The 21,247-nt window shown below is 36.3% G+C and overlaps 2 protein-coding genes across 3 annotated transcripts; both read left to right on the forward strand.

Moving 5' to 3' along the window:
- The first annotated feature begins 3,595 nt into the window (after positions 1-3,595).
- On the forward strand, positions 3,596-9,660 carry LOC105177531 (uncharacterized). 2 transcript variants are annotated; one of them, XM_088885286.1, is made up of 7 exons: positions 3,596-3,721; positions 4,829-6,114; positions 6,229-6,310; positions 6,505-6,571; positions 7,160-7,345; positions 7,447-7,507; positions 9,008-9,660. In XM_088885286.1, exons 2-7 carry the CDS (start codon positions 4,995-4,997, stop codon positions 9,205-9,207), a joined length of 1,716 nt encoding a protein of 571 aa, XP_088741412.1. In that variant the 5' UTR covers positions 3,596-3,721; positions 4,829-4,994; the 3' UTR covers positions 9,208-9,660. The 2 variants fall into 2 exon arrangements, with proteins under 2 accessions (XP_088741412.1, XP_088741413.1); XM_088885287.1 differs by lacking the exon at positions 3,596-3,721 and adding an exon at positions 3,760-3,905.
- Positions 9,661-15,674: 6,014 nt separating this feature from the next.
- LOC105177530 (protein LONGIFOLIA 2) lies at positions 15,675-20,964 on the forward strand. Its single transcript, XM_011100722.3, has 6 exons — positions 15,675-15,967; positions 16,142-16,396; positions 16,992-17,038; positions 17,143-19,107; positions 19,192-19,342; positions 20,050-20,964. The coding sequence occupies exons 2-6, from the start codon at positions 16,243-16,245 to the stop codon at positions 20,817-20,819; spliced, it is 3,087 nt and encodes a 1,028-aa protein (XP_011099024.1). The 5' UTR covers positions 15,675-15,967; positions 16,142-16,242; the 3' UTR covers positions 20,820-20,964.
- Positions 20,965-21,247: the final 283 nt, after the last annotated feature.

The following is a 21,247-nucleotide window of genomic DNA, read 5'->3' on the forward strand; positions in this document are numbered from 1 at the left end:
TGACCTTTTTCTATTTGGAAGCTGAATATCTTGTTTGATTTTTGTTGACTTCAAATCTTATTTTAAATTAGACAAAATTTCAAAAACATTTTGGAAAGTTAATAAGTAATTTATCTTTTATTATATTTATATCAAACCAAGTCAGATTTTTTTCATTTTCTTTCTATGTGGGTCAAACTTTATTTCATTCACAAAATAAAGTCTAAATACTCTTGACTTAATAAAAATCTTGAATTTGACTATTATTTTATGCAGCTATTTACTTATTTTTACAATAATAATGATGCGGGATTAATATATTAAATGTCGTATCTAGACATACGATCCCACCTTATTCTTAAACTGTAAACAGTTCTGTACCGGTGCTTTTCATTTCAAATAGTCATAACCTAATCCCAGTACCTCCAAAACCCTAAAATATATTGACTCATTGCGACCATCTTTCTCATTTTATGTGTTTGTGGTTCATACGAAATTATGCAATTATAAAAAATATATAATAGCCGTCATCCATACTTCAAGTACAACTTTTTTTGTTGTCGTAGCATTTCTTACTACATTAAACACTTTGTCATTACAATCTATCTAACTTAGACATTAAATGATTATTATCAGGATATTCCCAGTATAGTTTTGATGTCTTGTCTCGTAAGTTTTCTTTCAGGGTATTTGAGGCGCATTCAAAAAAAATAATCTACATTTATCACCGAACAACAAAAATCTTATTCGTAAAAATTATCAATTTGCGTCTAATTTTTGATTACTTAAATATATAGGGGTGTGATAATTAATTCTTTTTATTTGAAGCATCATATTTGATTAAAAAATACATAAAATAATTAGGGTGGGTATTTGTGGGCGGCTATGTGTATTTTATTAACAGAAGTGCGAATTAATTGGGAGGGTGTGGCAAGATATTTAATTAATAATTTTGGCGATCTGCCAGAGTTGACTTTGGGTCCAGTAAAAATATATGATTATGATTAAACGTGAAAGAAACAAGACGCTGCATGCCCCATTCACCTGGGGATTTGTAATTATAAATTAACTACTTCATTCCAAATATATAGATGCACAAACATTTTTCTTATTTAATACATAGGTCATAATTTAAATAAAAAAATTCAAAACCCATCTCATTGGTCAACAGCTGTGATATATTATTAGTTTTGAAATTCTCCACCCCACAAAATGGAAAAATAATGAAAAAAAAGTTAATAAATTGAATTTTTATATTCGTGTTGGGGTTGGTGCGCAAAATTTGCATAATTGGATAGCTAGTTCATGGCCCCATCAATTACGTCAGCCAAGTCGGATCTGGTTGCATCATGTGATTGGTGTATAATTAAGAAAAAGTGGTTGATTTGATTCGATCAGACTTGATTTGAAATGGGAAAAGTGGTGTGGTTTGGTTTGGAGCCCTCAACTTTTGAGGTGTATCATAAATGGCCCTCTAAGTTTCCTCTTGGTGAAGAAAGGGTGTAGGGAGGTGGAAAGTTGAAGTGGTTTTCAGTTCAAACTTAAATGCAAACCCACCCTCATACCTAAACTTCATTATTATTATATCAAATCTTACACCAGCCTTTCTCCTTACTTTCCACATTTGCCTCAACCTTTTGGGGTCCCCTAATTTCGGTGATGCGACTTTAGTTCTGATGTTATAATATTATTAAATGTAAATCACTTCTTCATCTCCACAAAAATATTACTCAAATCATAAAAATCATGTCGGATTTCCCTAATTGTAGAATTTCACATGAAATCAGGACATAAAGACCCTAATTTAATAAAGTGGATCAAGAACTTATTTAAAAATAAAAAATATGCTGAAGATAGGTCCGAATAATGAGTGCATTGAGTAGTCAGAGATTTGGGCTTATACAACGTACGATAATGGTACTAAACCATGATGATGATATACATGATGTACACATGATCCGAGTTTGCTCTTTTGCGAGTGAGAAATAGGGTGAGGGCAGAAGTACAGAGCATGGAAACGTAGGAATGAAACAAGAGGGAAAGATGAAAGTGTTGTAATTTTTGGACCACAGAGATTTGTTCATCTCTGCGGAATGATTTTAGTTTAGTAAACTAATGCTCCCACATGCGTTGCAGCACTGTAACGTCGTACATATAAATAGTAGTAGTTAAGGTTAATTGTGTTGTGGTCCAAAAATTGCGAGTAATTTAGAGTAATTAGAGGGTTCAAAGGCTAGGACCACATCCTCCTGTTAATATTTGCAACAAGTGTGTGGGTCATTATTCTCTCATGTTGATATAAGGAAATGGGGTGCTCGTGCCTCCAGAGTTGGAGTTATTGCTTTTCGACTTTGTTATTGCCTTATATTTCATTTTTTTTAAAATATAAAAATTTAAATATATTGACTATTAGTTCTCAAGACGAGAGACTTTTGAGCAATGCATATTTATATTTGAGTTTAATATTACTGATACTCTTGAAATTAATATTCGCTGTGGGGACACATTCTATCAATTTTCTTCAGAGTTATATCAAGATTCTGTATTGATCTGTCCAGAATGTCATTTTAAACACTAAATTCTATTTTTATATTTTTAATTTTTTTACAGTTGATATGATTTATAATATAATATATATATATTATTTGTTTTGTTTATGAGGGTAAGGACTTTGGTATTTACTAAGGGGAGCTGAGTGAGTGCTATATTTTAAATGTATTGGATATGTTATGTAAGAACTTAATAAATGTCCTTTTCATCATCAAAAGAAGCAAAGCATTCTATTGCAATAAATTTGGAAGTGGTGTTGGTTTTAGCCTTTATATTCCAGGCAGCATCAATGGAATTCGGGCTCCCCTCATTAAACGTACGTATTTAAGGATACATGTAATAGGCTGCATGTAATAATTGACGAGCGACTGTTGACTGTCCCAATTTGAAATATCCATTTAAGCCCAAATCTAGATTTACGGAATACACCAAAAATGTTTGGCTAAGTTGAAATTCTAACATCATAGTTTTGTAAAAATGTAATAACGCCACTCAAAAGGTTTGGATTAGTTCAATTGATGCTTGTGTCAGTAATGTTGTAAGATAATTAAAAATGAAAGACGAAGAGTTTGTGTTTATAAATATTCCCCAAGTGTAGGACAATACGTGAACTATTGATTTAAGATGGTCGTGTAGTTATCATCCGTCAGTATATACTCAGGTTTTTTGAGTCGAACTTTGGCCTGGTCGATACTGCCCCGATTAAGATTAGCGCAAATCTTGGGCAATTTTCGTGTTATTGAGAAGTTAGGGGGCCTTTTGTAATTTCAGATTATCATTAAGTAGCCCCTCCATCACTTGAAGTAAAATTATGCGAGCCACGTTTCAATTTAACAAAGGGCCAATATCAGCAACTAGTTGGGCCAATATAGTGTATGGACTGACACATTGGCCCAATAGACTTCAACAAGTTCAGAGCCTATTGTATAACATTATTGATTGGGCCAGCACTGAAAGAAGCCCAATTATCCGTATCCGCTGGAATTCCCCAACAACGTGAGACCGACAAAGGCCCGGGTCTGAGTTAAAATCGCTATTCCATAAAAGAAAGCTGTAAAAACGTGAGTTTGGTTATTAACATGGCCCGGATGTCCGGATCGGAGGCCCGGGGCCCGTACCTGAGTCTATACAAAATCAACGCTTACGCACTGCGGCGTCTGTCCGTGTTCCTCTGCCGAAACTTGACCCTGAGGTAAGCATCTTTGCGTGTTTCTGAGGTGTGTTAGTGTGTGTTTACGACTGAATTTATACCAACACCTGTATGTACGTATGCATCAATCGTCAATCTGAGGATTCACAGTCCTTTTATATCGTCTTGAGTGTACAGTTTACCATTGTTATTTGTGGATTTCGCTTTTGTAGATTGCTGTTGAATGGTATACGTGCACATAGCATTTCTTTTTTGTTGCTTATATCAAGTTGTTTCTTAATTCACTATCATTTCTTAAATCCTCTTCATTTGGTTGATGGTCTAGTTTTGCCTGAAAATTGGTGATGTAGTTATTCCTTCTTTCTTTTTTCTTATAGATATGATTATAACAGTATGTAAGAAGAATCTGAAGTGGAAAGGATAATTGATTGAATGTTGTGAAAAATAGATGGTCTTTTTTTAAATTGGTTAATTTAAAAGGATAAAGGTTTTGGAACCTTTTTTTAATGTAATAAGGAGGAGGATTTTCAGTTAAGAACTATTTATTTTGATTTTTTATCAAATGTTTCTTCTTACATGGTGCTGGTTTTTTATGGATAAAGATTTTTCTTCTTTTTTCGATGGATTACAATTTTCCTTTTCTCCTTGTCACTAGCGATTGGTGAAGATTTTGTTATGTGCAGAACTGTTTACACGTGTCGGTGTACTTTAAGCATTTATTTCAAAAATATTTATCCGCTTAGGATGATCGTCACCTATTTATCTTGATTACACTTCAAATGATTGTACTTTCTTCTGTTTTTTGGTATGAGGGGATGAATATGATTGCTTACTGTCGCATTGTGTCATTATGTATGGTTCTGCCTGTAACGAAGAGTGAGATTTTTATACGTGTTGTTTAATGTGATGCTTTCCTATTGGAATATTTTGCCTTTTCTCTGTTTTAGAAAATATTTGTGGGTATCCACTCATGAATGTGAAGGAGTCTTGTGTAACTGAATTGATGAGTCAATGTCCATTCTAATCTTGATGTCTGTTTTGCATGATTCCATGGTATTTCTATCAAATATTAAAAGTTTAAAATTCCCTTCAATTTTGTCTTTTCTTCTCATGGAAATTTTGTTTTGGTTTCTATTGCTTATGGTTCAGGTTTGATCTGTGCATTATGAAAAGCAAAGCAAATAAGATAAAGAGGGAAACTGGACGGACTTAAAAAAATTCATTGTTATAAAAACCAAGAAAATCCAAGAAAAAAGTTGCCAAGGATCTCCTGAAATATTTTTACTGTACTAGCATATGCCAGTAATAATCTACCATGGATATAGAACTACTGCAAAATCCTGCTGGAGGTAGTTCTAAGAGCAACCCAAGAAGGAGAAAGAAACGGAGAGCAAAAAAGAAGGCTATGGAACCACAAATCATGGAACAGATGGATGGTAATTTGGAAGCTTCGAATGATACAAGAGATACTAAATTATTCAATAATGAGGCAGAAACAAATCTTCTTGAGACAGATTTAACTGTGCAACCACTGGCAGAGTGCCCTACGATGGCTGCAGGTTCAGCAGAAAATCTTTCTATAGTGAGTAAGGAGAGCAAAAAGAAAAAGCGGCGGAAAAAAGTGAAGAAGAAGGGAAAGATTAAGGACGAAGTTCAAAGCTTGGACCAAATTAAGATGGATACAGGATCAACAGAAAATCCAGTTGAAGGGAATGCAAATGACAAAAGAAAAAGGAGGGGGAAAAGGATTAAAAAGAAAGCAAAAAGGAAAGATGAAATCCAAAGCATCGGCCAGGAGGATAGCATGTTAAATTTGCACTTATCAGATGGAAGCCATGGGGGAGTGGTTGATGACAAGATCATGAATAATGAGGGCACAGCTCAAGAATCTGAAATTTCTTTAAGGAAAGAATCCTCTTCATCAGATTTAATGCAGGATAAGGGGAATCTCTTGGATTTGTGTAAAGATGAACAGACCATATCACTGCCTGATGTTATTGAGGCTTCAAGCAAAAAAGTTACTTCTGAATTAGTTGATGAGAGTTCTGGACCTATGTTGAGGCCCATGGAGGTGGAAGAGGAACTCTTTCCTTGTGAAAGCCAACTTAGTTCCCATGCTAATCAGATCGCTGGAGAGGTGGAGAAGTTTGATAATGCTAACAATGAGGTTGAAATTGTTGTTGATCAGGGGAAGTGTTCAGATGAAAGCAGGAGTGTCATCTCCACTTGTGATGTCGGGGCCCTGCACCTTTCTTCTCCTGATGTGCTTGAAGCAGAATGCCTGTCACAAGATTTGGGACTGCATCCAAGAATAGCACCAATTGCTTCTATCAAGAGAAAGCTGCTAGTCCTTGATGTAAATGGTCTACTTGCGCACATAGTAATGCCAGCACCAAAGGATTGTAGAGGAGATGTACATATATTAGGACGAGCGAGTAAGATGTGTTATTGATTTATAACTTAAACGATTTATGAAGTTTTTTATTTCAATTATTAGGATGTGAAATCAGTGTATTAATTCAGATAAAATCATTACTTTCCTTTTGTAGTTTTCAAGAGACCCTTCTGTGATGATTTTCTGAAGTTTTGCTTTCAGAACTTTGATGTGGGCGTATGGTCGTCAAGATCCAAGTACTCTTGAACTTTATCTCTTTCTTTTCTAATGTTGCTTGTTACTTCTCTCTCTCTCTTTGGTTCTTTAATTTTCTGTGAGCACTTAAACCCAAAATATGTAGCACTAATTATATTTCCTGAACTTTCCGGAGGTTTCTTGTGTCCCTTGGAAGATTTTTCATGGCAACCTTTGAAATTTATTTGATATGCAGGAGAATTATTGATAGAGTTGTTGAGTATTTATTGGGAGATCTGAAAGATAAGTTGCTATTTTGTTGGGTAAGCCTTCCACAGATTGTATTTACATACCTTTTCACAGATAATGGTTAAGAAATATATATCTTTTTCAATATTTGGATCTGTCTTTGTTTTTCATTGATCCATCAACTTTTTTCTTCATGCTTTTTCAGCATCTGGCTGACTGCACATGTTTATAGTGGCGAGGTGATAAAATGAATTTTAGTTAATATAAGGAATATATTTCAGACTCTTCTTTTTTGGGCCAGCTATGTTTTGGTTCACAGTAATAGAGGGGTGCTAAAGATGGCAACTGTGTAAACTCAGAGTTCATGCCATAATAAAGCTGGCCATGCTTGCAGGAGCAATTGAATTGGCATTTCTTATTTTATGTGTGATCTAATCTATATTAATGCATATTAAATGAAGTATCACGTTTATTAAATCATTCGTAGAGGTTATCAACTCCAACAGGTGCTACAAATCACTGGAGGTGTGCAATTAAATCCCAGCGTCATGTTTTTACTTGAAATGACACAACTCAATGTGGTGCTGTTTATTACTTTAATTGATTTTAATCCCAAAACCAATCTCGTCTTTCATGATACAGAAACTTACAATGTAATGCAGGATATGTTCCACAGTACCCAAACAGGGTTCAAAACTCTTGAAAATAGCCATAAGCCCTTGGTCTTCAAGGAGCTAAGGAAGATTTGGGAAACTGATGATCCTACTTTGCCTTGGAAGAAGGGTGACTATAATGAATCAAACACATTATTGTTGGATGATTCTCCTTACAAGGCCTTACTCAATCCAGTGAGATTTCGTGCTACTTCACTTTTTATCTTGTCTCTGATTCTCTGTTCTTTCTTTAGTTTATTATGTATTTAACAATGTGTTTTTTGCTTACCCTTTAGCTGCATACTGCAATATTTCCCAATTCATACCATTACGGGGATAAAAATGACAATTCATTAGGTAAGATTTTTTAAATATTATTTTCTTATATATATGTTCCTATGGCAATTCTTTCCGAGCAATAAACATTTCGTTATATTGATATGACTTTTATTGATGCATCTATATATAAACTTCTGTTTCTCATTCCCTCTAATTTTTGTAGCATTAAAAGTACCCAACCAAATACCATAGGAGATCGGAGGATATTTAACTTGTCTCTGTACTTCTGTTTGTTCTGCTTGGAGCTGGTCACATAGGGGAGGTGATTCCTAGGAGAGTTTGTTTTAGCCAAACCTCAGGATTAGGATAAGACCCCTGAATGTTGGAGCCCAATCATACACGGCCGGGATAATGTCACCATAAGTTCACCCGTGATATTGCTCTCCTAAGTGTACTACACGGCTAAACAGGTGAACATCTCTAGGAAGCATGATCCACTAACTGATGCATTTCTTCTAGAACGTATAAAAAGGTCTATAGTAGTTGTGCTCACTGACTCACAAGACTTTGAGCAGGAAGGGCAACTAGAACATTAAAGCCTGTAGAATATCTATAGAGGTTAGTTGGAAGAATGCTTCAACTTGCTGATATTTTTAGTGTTAATTGCACTTCCCTTCCCATTTAAAACTCAGTTTCCAACTCGTCTTGTTTATATTTCATATTGCCTTCCTCTCTCTTTTTGTATCCTTGCATCCTCCCTCACCTACACGCTCACCATCTCTGCCTCTCTCCTTCCCCTCCATTGCTGTCATATTGCTCTCTCTCACACCCGTTACACACCCAGTACTCTCTTTCTTCCTAATTATCGTCAGCCATCCCTCATCTTTCCTGTTGCCATCTGACAAAGAGAAAAAATAATGGGTGAAAAAGGAAAAGAAAGAAAGATCTGAGAAAAGAGCATTGGAAAGAAAAAAAAGATAAGGAATGGGAAAAAGAGAAGATTTTCAGTTACTATTCTATATAAATTAAGCCCAATCATGCTTCCAAGGTATTTCAAGATTGTATAGCACTAGAAGTACTTGGACAAGTACAAGAATGATTGTTAGCCACTATCTATCCGAGGGCCAAAGGAAAAACCCTCTAACTCCTACGGCAAAGATTTTGGCCTCAAACGACCAATGTTTCTTTTGAACAATTGTTTTTGGACATTGATTTGTTTTTTTATTTGCATTTTTTTCCTTTTACACTTCCTTTAGGTATCAAATGTTATCATAGAGTATTTTGGTTGATGAGAGATGAGGACGATTTGGTACTAAATCTTTTTAGACATAATAATTTTCCTTCCAAAACTAATATTCATGGAGAGTTCGATAAACATGGTAAATTTAGGATGGAGTTTTTAGTAACTCCAAAAAGTGGAGGGAAGGAGTTGATAATTTATTTATTTAGAGGAGATGTAAGTCTAATTAATCCTTCATATGAACCAGCTTGCATGAAGTTTATTCATGTCCAGCATTCACCTTTTTGTGGTTAATGAAAGGCTGATCAATCAACTAATGAAACTCAATTTCATTGCAGGCCCTGGAGGTGATCTTCGAGTTTATTTGGAAGGGTTGTTGACATCTGAAGATGTTCGGAAATATGTTGAGCAACATACCTTTGGTCAAAGTGCTATAAATGAAACTAACTTGTCTTGGGGCTTCTACTCTGGGGTTCTTCAGACCATGTCGAACCAATTGGAAAATAATACTCCAAGTTCCCTACCTACTCTGAGTTAGCTCTGAAGCCTTTATGAGCTTGAGAAGCTATATACATCTTTTATACTTTTTATGCTTCTTAGTATTTCTCTTCAGACGAGAAAGGAGAAGCTGCGAGACAAGGTGGTGAGCTCATATTTTTATTGAATTGAGCAGCTTCGATATTAGAAACCACAGATACTGATGGAGTTTCTTAGAGAAATTCAATAGCTCTTTTTCCTTTTTTTGCTGATAGTGGCTGCCATATAGTAATAGAAATTGGAGATTGGGTGGAGCATGTGGGGAGCAGATCCCCCATTGTTTTGTTGATTATTGTTGTAATAAATTTGTGTAGTTCATCTCTTCTTGATCTTGAATTAAGAAACAATGGGTTGTTTGTTATTTCTGATGTATTTTTTTTTTGTTTTTGGTAGATAGATAGAGAAAGATCGAGATACGTTTGAAGATTTTTTAATATGTTTGACTTGTGTTTTACTTATCTATACATTGAAATGTGTTCTGTAAAAACATAGGCAAACATTCAGAATGGTTTGGCTATTTATGGGGACAATAAAAACATAAATACAAACAAAGCCAAATGGTATTTGATTAAATCTTTCCTTTGTGGTGTAAGTTTCTGCCCTTCTGGTTAAACGATGCATCCTTTGGAAGTCAGCAATGTATTTTCTATGCCTGATTGGGGTTGTTATGCAGCTTGGATCATTTTGATGAATTGATCAACAGGGTTACTTTCTGAAGGGACTCTAATATTGGTTTCTTGTGCTTGAGTTTGGCGAAAGATATGTTGCATCGTTCTTAGGCCGATTTCATGACTTGGCTGGAGATTTCCTATGTCATTTCTGCAAACTGCCTTTGAATTTCTTACCAAGTGATCATTGGCAAAACAGAAATGACAACAGATTTTTGTCCACAAGTTTCTGCTTCTGCAAGTCCACGACTTGCATCGTGTGCTCTTGATAACTCAAAGGTATGGGAAAGGTAACAGGCGGAAGCCATGATTGAAGTGTAAATTTTGCCTTTCTGACGTTCTAGCAATGACTACAAATCCCGGTAGAAAAAGAGACAAAAGAGGGAAAAGAACAATTCAATGATCGAAAAGAGCTGCAATGCGAGGCCCAATAAGAGGGAAAGCAGGGTAAATTACTATTCCCAAAAGCCCATATACATACCCCACCCCAAGAATAGATGCGTGGTACATGAATTATTAGTACTGTTTGATTGCAATGTAACACCAAAATCGTTGGGACAATGGTAGAAGTAAGGGGAGTAGGGTGTACTCTTTTGCTTCCCTGTGTGTTGTGATTGATATTAAAGCGGTTCCATAATGGGGGGCCGGAATGGAACGGCAAAGTGTGAGGCATGTCTCAAATAGTAGTCATAAGTTGGATATGATCGAACCTCATAATTTGGCCAAGATAAGAATTGGGAATACGCCCAAATCAATCAAATTAGTTGGTTCCCACATGGGATATGAACACGATATTTAGACTTCAATATGCACCTTTTGTGAAGGTAATAGCAGAATGATTGAGAATTTGATTTGTTTTTGTTCCAGTATTAGAGTTCAACTACTTCACACACAGTCCTTGTCCTTTGGATTAGATATTAATTTTTCATCATTTATGTCACTTTGATCCGGACGACCACGTCCCGAGAGAAAGAACACTTAAAAGATTCCACAGAGAAAACTTAATTGATGCTTTGTTACTAGGAATTAAGGATGGATATGGCAATCATGGATTAATGATAGAAAATGAGGAGAGGGATTTGTAGGTTTGATAAGACAGAAAGTGACAGGTGAAAAAGCCATTGAGGGCTATTGCTCAACAGCCTCAAAATACCCCTTAACTCATAGGGGTTGATGAAGTTGCATGTGCCCTTACTTTACTTCATTTTCCTATGCATATCAATGATGCCCTTTCCAAAAGCATACATCACATGCCAATAGTTATTGTTCATGAACTACTCAAGTGAAGTGAGGACTCTTCCCCCCCCGCCCCCCCATTGTTTTCATGATCAATATCAAGAGAGGTATATACATGCATACTCCATACATGACTATATAGTACTCATCATGATTGTGTGTGTGGGTGTGGGTGTGTATTTTTTGATTCTTGAAATTAGGAATGATCCATTGTGGGTTTTGATGATGATTTCCCTCTTGTAAGTGTTGATGACGCAAACTACACAATGACCACACATTCCTAATGCAACTGGACAATCCCATTGCAGATCCCCATATCATAATATTCTCAACATATATTAAAGATCTTTATCAATTAGTTCAAACTGCAAATATTTCTTCATATCCATAAAACTAACTGTAGTGTGTTTGGTGGGCAGGTGAGATACCCCCTAGCTAGAGTTATTAGCAAAAAAGTTGATGATCTTGGGAATATGCATGAACCCCAATTGGGATATCAAGTTCCAATTATCTTCTTCTTAATTTCTTTGGATATTATAAAAAAGAAATGGTGGATATTTGATCAGATCCCAATGGATGAGAGAGTGCAGAAGAATGAGGGTGTCTGCAGCAGCAGGTTGGCATGTGCATAGATTTGGGATGATGATGATCAGCTGGCAATTACTTGATTCTGTGAATTGCAGTAGTTGATTTTTTGGAAATCAAAATCCTCCTTTTGAGCAGTTAATTGTTCTTGCTCTTGAAGCACCTTCCGCTCTAATTCTTCTTTCATGTTCAACAATCTAATTATTGATGATCACCTTTTCTATATTTCATGAATTCTCATCTAAGTTACTTCAACATGCATCCTTCCATCCTTATAATTATATTTTAAACTAATTATTACTATGCTATCACTCACTTTCATAAAGAAATCAACTTTATTTATATACTTAGGAATTTTAAAATTTGGCCCGGTCAATTACAGGGCCAAACGGACACTGAATATTATTATATCAAAGCATAAAAAATTATAGAAAAAATATAAAATATTTTTAAAGATAGAAAAATCAAATTAGTTGGAAGGGTACCTTAATTAGACATACATCTCCCTTTGAAAATATATATGAAAATTCCCTCCCCACAAAAAAAAAAAGGTAAATGGAGAATTTTTGAAAAGGATGCAAAAATTCTCCATTTACTTTTTTTTTTAGGATTTGAACGAAAAATATTATCACCCACAAAAAATTTACATAAAAATTTCAATTATACCCCATATTCTAAGTAATAGTTTTATACTTATAAGTGTAACTAACGCTATTTTGAAAATCTCAAACTTAAACTCAATGATCTATCTTTCGACCCCTTTTCTCATGTGGTGGAGGTGTAGAGTACAACCAAATATCTCATTTAAAAACAAAAACCCATAGTCAAAAGCCATCTATTTTATTGATGGGCCATCTTATTTTTTTAACCCACTATTGCTCAATTCTTCATAGACATGAACATGATAAAAAAACCCATTATTTTTCTCTAGAGCAAGCCCTCCATGAATCTTGATAAGCTTATAAAATTAATAACCAAAAAGACATGGGATTGTTTAAAGAATTATTAGGAGATGATCCCAATTTGACAAACTAAAAAATCCCAATAATTAAATTCAAAATAGACATGAATGCACATGGATGATTTGGTGGGGGGAAAGGTCATGTGGCAATCATGTTGGAGTAATGGGGTAGGGTTTCTTGTAACATAGTATTAGCTATTGGGTTGATTAAGATAGGTTAGTTGGCTTTTGCCTTATAAAATTGAGGCAACCCTCATGGGGATCTCTCCACTTTATCCACATGATCATGCACCATTATTTATAGTCAACATTTTAAGCCACACCCATCAATTTTATTTCAATTTTCTACTATTGGGTTATTAAAGTCAAATAACTTGAAAAATACACATTTAAACCTTTTTTTCTTTTATGAAAGGTCAGTTTATGAATGTACAAAAGGATGCATATCTTCTTGGTGACTACATCCCATGTTCATAGAGAGCTAAGCACTTGCCTTCATTTCTCATTTAGGCAATTTTTTTGTCTAGGGATAGGATCAAAGCTATGAGGATATTTTTGGCCTCCAAGACAAGGAGATACCCAAAGTTCTATATTGATGGATGTGATAACAGACTCTCTTTTCAAATTGCATTAAAAAAAGAAATACAAAATTTGATTTATTATTGGTTTGTTCCCTAACGATGATCGATCATGACTTCAGGAAATTCTAACTCGGATTAGGAGCTGACTGGTATATATAATATTTTTCAGGATAAATTACATTGATCCCCTTAAAAAATTATGCCAAAATACGTAACACTCCCTACTTTTTGTAAAATTACAGTGACTTTTCCTGAGTTGTAGTTGTGATTATAACTACACCTACTGTTCAAAGACAAAGCTTACACGAATATCCCTGAAAAATATTACACTAACACCTTTTAGGGGTATAACGATAATTTTATAAAATACAATGGATATTTGTGTAATTTAGCATAATCTCATTGGGTGTGAATGTAATTTACCCAATCTTTTCTTCTTTCCTTAATCGGTTGGATTTTGTAAATGGAGAAACTCATTACTTGCGTCTGTCTTGGAGCCCTAATGTGGATATCTTGACTTTATTCTTGAAATTGCATATGTAGAGCAGATGGGCATAGATTATTAGGTGGAGAGACTGTCCTTAAATGGCCCCTAACAATCATTTTTGCATGCAAAAGAACATGCATCCATGTTACTGAAATTTTTGGTTAAGCAGTCCAACCCATCATGGCTGCAAAGTTTGGTCAATTAGGTCAGAAATGGCAAGTAATAATGCTGAGGTTAGCTTAATAAGCAGACAATCACCTTTCTGATAACAAATTCACTTGAGTGCAAAACACAAATGCTTGCAATATTCTTCCCAAATTCTGACTAGAAGACTGCACAGATGCCCAAAAACTAATCTACAAGTACTTAACCAATAGTCAGAAATGTATGAAAATTGGAGTAAATGTAGTGGTGGTATTAATTGATGCGTCTCAGACAATTATTGAACTTTTCAAGTTACAAAAGTGACTTGCAATAATTGTTGAGAGTGGTAGCTGGTAGGAGCTGCTTCAAGCTTGTACTGTGAATATTACAACTGAGAAAGAGAAATGAAGACAAGCCCACAAAGGCATTAATTAAGTGAAGGGTAAGAGGAGGGCAATTCTTGGCAATATTTGATGAGGTGGGGAACCATGATGTCCTCATAATCTATCCAGACACAAGCCTAAACAGCTAGCTCCCTATCATCTTCACCCCTTCAATTACAGCTCAATAATATCATATACTTAGTGTAACTATGTTTTTGTATTAATTTACTGAAGTGAACTAAATTCCCTCATTCCTTGGTGTCGTTTCAGATGTATTAGCATTGAGCAGACGCGCACTGTCTTCTCAGCACAGAAAAATCACCTCTAGGCAGCATATAAACTTGCTTGATTTGGAAAATCTTGGCAATCTTTTTCCACCATACGAGATGCTATTGTTTTCTATTTTGACTGACTTTTATGACATTGAATTATGGTACCTAATAACCGGACCATGTCTCTCCATCATATGTAAAAGGTTGCCCATTTATTGCATGTATGGCTCATACTGACACAGATCCTACAGAGAATAGATGCCAAGGCAGAAGAAGAGTCTCTGAATAGATTCCAAGCAATATGTGAAGAATGGACATAACAAGTTCAGAACCATTAATAGAGCCTGGCTGTGATCTAGCTAAAGGCCAGAGAAGCAAAAGAATGAATAAATAAATAAAGGGCCCTTCTACTAAAAACGAACTTCCTGAGAGAATCAAACATTGAATACTATCAACAACATTGTACAGAAACTGCTAATCTCTTTGATGGCAGCCCAAGCAATGTGACGCACAGCAGCAGATTAAATTTCAACCACCCGAATAATAACTTCTGCAACCCTTTTGGATATCTCTTGCAGCAGAATTTATTACTGCCAGCAGATGACGCTGATTCGAAACTGATGAAGTGGCATTACAGATTGACCTTACCAGCCCATCAATCTTGCTTTTTATTTTACCACAGTGAAGAGTTCCTGAAACCGAATACAATCAACCTTTCAAAGAATTGGTCAATGTATATATACCTCACAGTACACACACATATATGATCAAACCAAGTATAAGTCTATCATACCTAATGTATACTGTCAATCTACAGATTAAGATGTAAAACTAGTAAAATTTTCAGGTTGCTTTTCGGATGATTGGTCAGAAAAAATGGTTTGAAGAGCGGTTTGGACTGGAAAGGATTGCCAGTGCACCAATCCACTTTCTTGCATTACCTGACAGAGTCCACATGCCCATATAGAGAGGTCCTGGCTGCAGAACCCAGACCCACCCACATTACATTGTCCACATGGAAATAGAAGAAAATGACCAGTGAAAATATGCCCCACATATTCACACTAGATCTGACCCACATTCTCACCTCAAACAAATAAATTTAAGTACTTGCCTTTATAAATATTACATTCCCTCTTAAAGCTCTAGCCTCTACATATCCAGCAGCCTTTTCCTGGGAGAGAGCCAAAAGACAAACAATCAACTTATTTCGTTTCACTTATTATTCTGTGAGCAAAACCCGAAAGCAAAACATCTCTTCTTCATCTTTCCACACTGTTTTGCATTGACAGATTCAAGGTAAGAATCGGGATCCGGGTCCATCTCCAGTTTCCTTTTCTAATTCAACTGAGGAAATTGTCTGCCCAGATCACTGGAATCCAGAAAAAGTGATCGTTTGAACCAGTGTCCTTTAGTCATCAACCAAATGCTTTGCACCTCCCCTGTAAGTGCTCTGTCTTCTGTCTTCTTTTCTTTCACTCAGAGTTTTAGTAACTTAAATAGATCCTCAGAAAACTTAACTCCTTCAACCTTTTCTTCACAAGAAACATACTGAAAATATGTATTATTAGCTTACGACTGCATGTTATGGTGTAACTTTATTGAATTCTTGAACCAGGCCACATTCTTGGGTTTAATGGAACTCCTTCAAAGAATTGTAGCCAATAGAATGCATTGAAGAGCGCAGATAGAAAGAGCACAGGTTTCAGTTTCCTAAATATGTCTGCAAAGACAACGCCTTCTCTGGCAGATGAGAACCGAGATCTTCGGAAGCAGATTGGGTGCATGCACGGCATATTTCAACTCTTTGACCGTCAACATTTCCTTACAGGCCGGCGAGTTAGTAGTCACAGCCATAAAAAGCTACTTCAAGGTACTTTTCAAGATTCATTCTTCAAATTAAGCAGCCAAGAAATTTCAAGAATTGCACTTTATGATTACAAAAATTTCCGAATTCATCTTTTAAGGCTCGTTATGGATATTACTGTATTTGAATTCGTATCTTTTACAGTAGTGAATGTCGTTTGTTGTGAGCCTAAAAACATGAACAGACTGTGTTGCAGTAAGTGTAAACTCATAAAGACTGACGAGGAACGTTTTTTAAAAAAAAATTATTATATGTGACTAGTATATGTTAATAAAAGGAAAGAAATTATGTAACAGTGTGAAATAAATTATATTACATGATGTCTGCAACAGCCTGACAAGCACGGAGCAATAAACATTCTCTTATAGAAAGAAAACATTGCATGATATGAAGGTGAGTGTAAGACGCATGAATTTTAAAAAAGAACAAAAGCCTATAGCAATTGACAATGTCAGAATGGATCGTTACAGATAAAGACTCAAACATAGTTTTCCTTTAGCGTGCAGCTTTTATATAAATCAATTTCAATCATCCATGTATATATCAATGATTATTCACCAAAGATTTTGCTTAGATTGCTGCATTTTTTGTGTTTGTCAAGGTGTGCAGCACGAACTGGACCCTCAATATGCAACAAAAGATGTCATAGTAAGATTCTGAAGATGTTCCTTTTTTCTTTTCTGAAAGAAAAAAAAAGAAATGCTTTCACTGATTAATCGTTGGAGATGTAAACAAATAACTTATATTCGCAGGAAAAAGATCTGGAAGTGCAGAAAGAGAAACCAAGGATCTCCACTGAATCATCCCGGGCCTCCTACTCATCTTCTTCTTGTTCGTCTACATTCTCATCACTTGACTGTAATCGAATAGCTCAATCAGAAAGACTTGCACTGAGACAGATCAATATTCCTGAAAGCCCATTTCAGATCACAGCTGTGAAAGAACAGAAGCCTTCATTTACTAAGGGCAAGCAATCCCTTGATCTTCGGGATGTGGTTAAGGACTCGATGTATAGGGAAGCCCGTTGTCTGTCTATCAAATCCTTGGCTAATGATGAAAGAAGAGGCACTGTAATGAAGCACATTGACTCTCCCAGGCCATCTCAGCAGGCCAAATCCAGAAGGCCAAATGCCACAAATTATGAGGGATCAGCTCGAGTTCTTGCTAAGGTCCAGGAAGGTACAAAGAACAGCAAGGATGACCGGCTGACACTCCATCGTTTCTCTTATGATGGAAGAGAATCAGGAGAGGCATTTAAGTCGGCCATGAAGCAAAAAGAATTCCCAAGACTTTCACTAGACAGTAAAGCAAGTTCCATGAAGTCTTCGGCCCTTGAGTCAAGTCTGAATTTTCTCGGCCGTGACCTGCATGTGGAAAATGAGAACCCCAGCCAAAATTTTCAAATGAACCAAGAACCTGGAAGCCACAACAGAACGTCCAGTGTTGTAGCCAAGCTAATGGGTTTGGAAGCTTTCTCAGATACCATCTCCACAAATGACGGTAGGACCCCCACGATAAAGTCATGCCCTAAAGAAGCTTTTTCTTCACAATTAACCTCAACAGCTGAGGAAAGTAAGCAAAATCAAGTTGCTAATTCTCCACATGCTTCACAAAACAATCCCGTTCTACCATCACCAAAATTGGATAGTGCCAATTTTGTCAGAAAACCAACTACAGGTTCAAGGTTTCCAATGGAACCAGCTCCATGGAAGCAACAAGATTTCAGTCAAGGTTATCCTAAAATGGCTCCACAGAGTCGGAAACCTCCAATGAGTACCCACCTCTCTTCTTCAGTTTATGGTGAAATTGAGAAGAGGATAACAGAACTTGAATTCAAAAGGTCCGGTAAGGATCTCAGAGCTCTTAAGCAGATAGTTGAAGCAATGCAGAAAACGAGAGAGCGGTTGGACGACCAAAGAGGTAAGTCTGCAGAAGTCCCATCGCAGAGAAGATGTAGTTTGGAAGACAGCTGCTCTGATCAGTCTAACTTGTTAATGTGGAACAATAGAAAGAGTTACCACCAAGTTCCTAATATCAAGGGACTTTCTGCTCCTAAGCAATTAGGCTCTTCTGTTGTGATCATGCAACCAGCTCAAGTGATCAACAACGTCAAACATCCAGTTTCATCCCCAGTCCACACAAGAGAAACATCAAATTTGCAAAGACTCCATGCTCAGAACCCTAAATATAACAGGGGCAATTCAGCTCACAGACAAAAAGCAAAAGAGCTCCCACCAAAGAACAATAATCTGAAAGACCCAAGTAGGCAACTTCCTTCCACTGACAAGAAGACTATTTGGGGAACTTCAGAACCAGATCGAATCTTAGGAGGACACTGGCGCACGAAAGTAGAAAATTCCAGTACCCCAGGAAGGAGTTCTGGAATGGTGAGCCCAAGGTTACAACAGAATCTACTCAGGATAGAAGAGCAAACTCATCCCACCACCCCATCATCAGACTCAGGGAGGGTCAGAAAGCATTGCAGTAGGATACTCATAGAAACAGGTCCGCAGAACAGAAAACACAAAATCAAAACAAAGGATCAGCCGTTATGTGATAGCCAATTGAATGAGCTTAGTAGTGAGACGATACACTTAAGTTACCAAGGTGACACAGCTTCCATTAAATCAGAAAGCATCAACAGCCTAGTCTCACAGACAGAAACAGAGGTCACAAATCTGGCTCATTCAATGCAATTAAATTCTGGAGGAAAAGAGGTAAGTAAAACAGAGCATGTTATGTTACAACACTGCTTGCTTGGTTGTTTATCATTAGTTGACAGGTTTTTTTTATGGTTTCAGAATTCTGTGTCAACAACGAGAGAACACATGCCAGCAGTTGAAATTTCAGTTATCATGTTGGAACAACCAAGTCCCATCTCAGTTCTTGATGATACATTTTACTGTGAAGATTCACCATCTCCAATAAAGAAGATATCAACAGCTTTTCGAGGTATTTTCCCATTGATCCTATCTGGAACGCAAAATTTCAGAGTTGAAGTATGATAGTTTGCTTAATAAGAATTTGCATCTGTTTACTAAAACAAGGTCAATTTGAACATTACACATTGCAAGTATATGAAAAGTACATCAAGCCAAGGCATGATGCACTTTGAAACTCATGATTCAGCATGCTCTTTCACGAGGATAGCTTAAATATTTTTCCCTTGTTCACCATTGCTTTTGCAGCACACTATTAGAAAATAATTGAAACGTGATGAGTATATATACTGATTTTTAATCTATTAATACAAGTCACTGGTAGTTGGTAGGTTAGCCAAACAGCTATGATGTTACCTCTTTGTTTCGATATCAAACATGAAGACAAAATGAACAATAGCACAGGCATCAATATATGCCCTCCAAATCATTTCATTTGTCCTCTTTTTGAGTAGCAATTGTGCTAATCCTTTTAATTGCCACTTAAAACACATCACATGAAAATGCCAACACTTGAAGGTTAGTAACATTTTAAAGTTAACATCAAATATTCAAGATATTGCACCAATAAAATCAATCAGCCAGAGTCCAGACTAGGAAATCAGAGAATCAACGAGACATGCATTTTACAACTACCATGTTTGATTGTATAAATTGGAGTCACGAACACATGACTGACTATATAATCTTTGATTCTCAATTCTCAAAACTGAACAAAAGATGAGAGTCCAAGTCCTGATGAAGCAGAATGGCAACTTGAGACGGACTGCACAAGATCCAGTTATGGTTGCTACAATCAGAAGTCAGAGATGACGAAAATTCCAGTTCACAAGCTTGGATTGTTGAATGCTAAGCCTGATGAAATTGCTGAAAATGACAATGCATTAGTATATGGGAGCCTCAATCCAGATCACAGATACATCAATAAGATACTAATGACATCCGGACTCCTCAAAGACTCAAGCTTCATCTCGACAACTCATCAAATCCTTTCCTCACGCCATCGTATCAATCCTGACATGTTTTATGTCCTTGAACAAACAGAGGAATCCATGGAAGGGATGAATGGAGAAGCAATTGAAAAGAATAATAGGATGAAGTTGGATAAGAAAATTCAAAGAAAGATTATTTTTGATATGGTAGATGAAATACTGGTTAGCAAAATCACTTCAGGCAGATTATTTGCAGCAGGAAAGAAAAGGACAAATAGAGAGGGGCTGTTGAAAGAAGTGTACTTGGAGATAGACCGTCTGTACAGGATATCAGAAAGCACTCTTGATGATGAGGTAGACGAAATAAACAGACTCTTAACTGCAGATATGATGTATCAATCAGAAGACTGGGCAGATTTCAGTGGTGAGACTCCAGCTTTGGCGTTGGACATTGAGCGCCTGATCTTTAAAGATTTGATCAATGAGGTAGTCACAGGTGAAGTTATGGGTTATCATGATTTGCCAAAGAGGTATTGCAGGCAACTGTTTAGCAAGTAGTATTCTCCCTCCCCCCTTCTTGCTTATATGTATACTTTGGCCCCTGAGGTCTGTGATCTATAATGCCACAGATATCAGCAATATAGCTCTTTTAAAATTGGGGACACAGATCACATTTAAATTAAAGTAGCTTCTGTTTCTTTCATCTGCTGCTTCAGTCCATAAACATGCAAACCACCTAAATGAATCATTTGGCTACGAAAGTTAGGATATTCTGATCACATTCCATGAGTCAGATCTTAGAATTCTATCCCTTACTATTCCTGATCCTGAAGTGAAATAGCAAACATCCGAAGCATCTGAAAGCCTTGAACAGAGCCCCAATCCTCAATCCCCTGAATCACACCAATTGTATTGGCTCCTATTAGCTAAATTGGCGTAAAAATTTACACCTTTCAGTCTTTCTAATGTACCGGAACCCCTCATAT

This window comes from Sesamum indicum, linkage group LG9, assembly GCF_026168435.1.
Source record: "Sesamum indicum cultivar Baizhima isolate 11 linkage group LG9, ASM2616843v1, whole genome shotgun sequence".
In the NCBI taxonomy this organism is placed as follows: Eukaryota; Viridiplantae; Streptophyta; class Magnoliopsida; order Lamiales; family Pedaliaceae; genus Sesamum; species Sesamum indicum.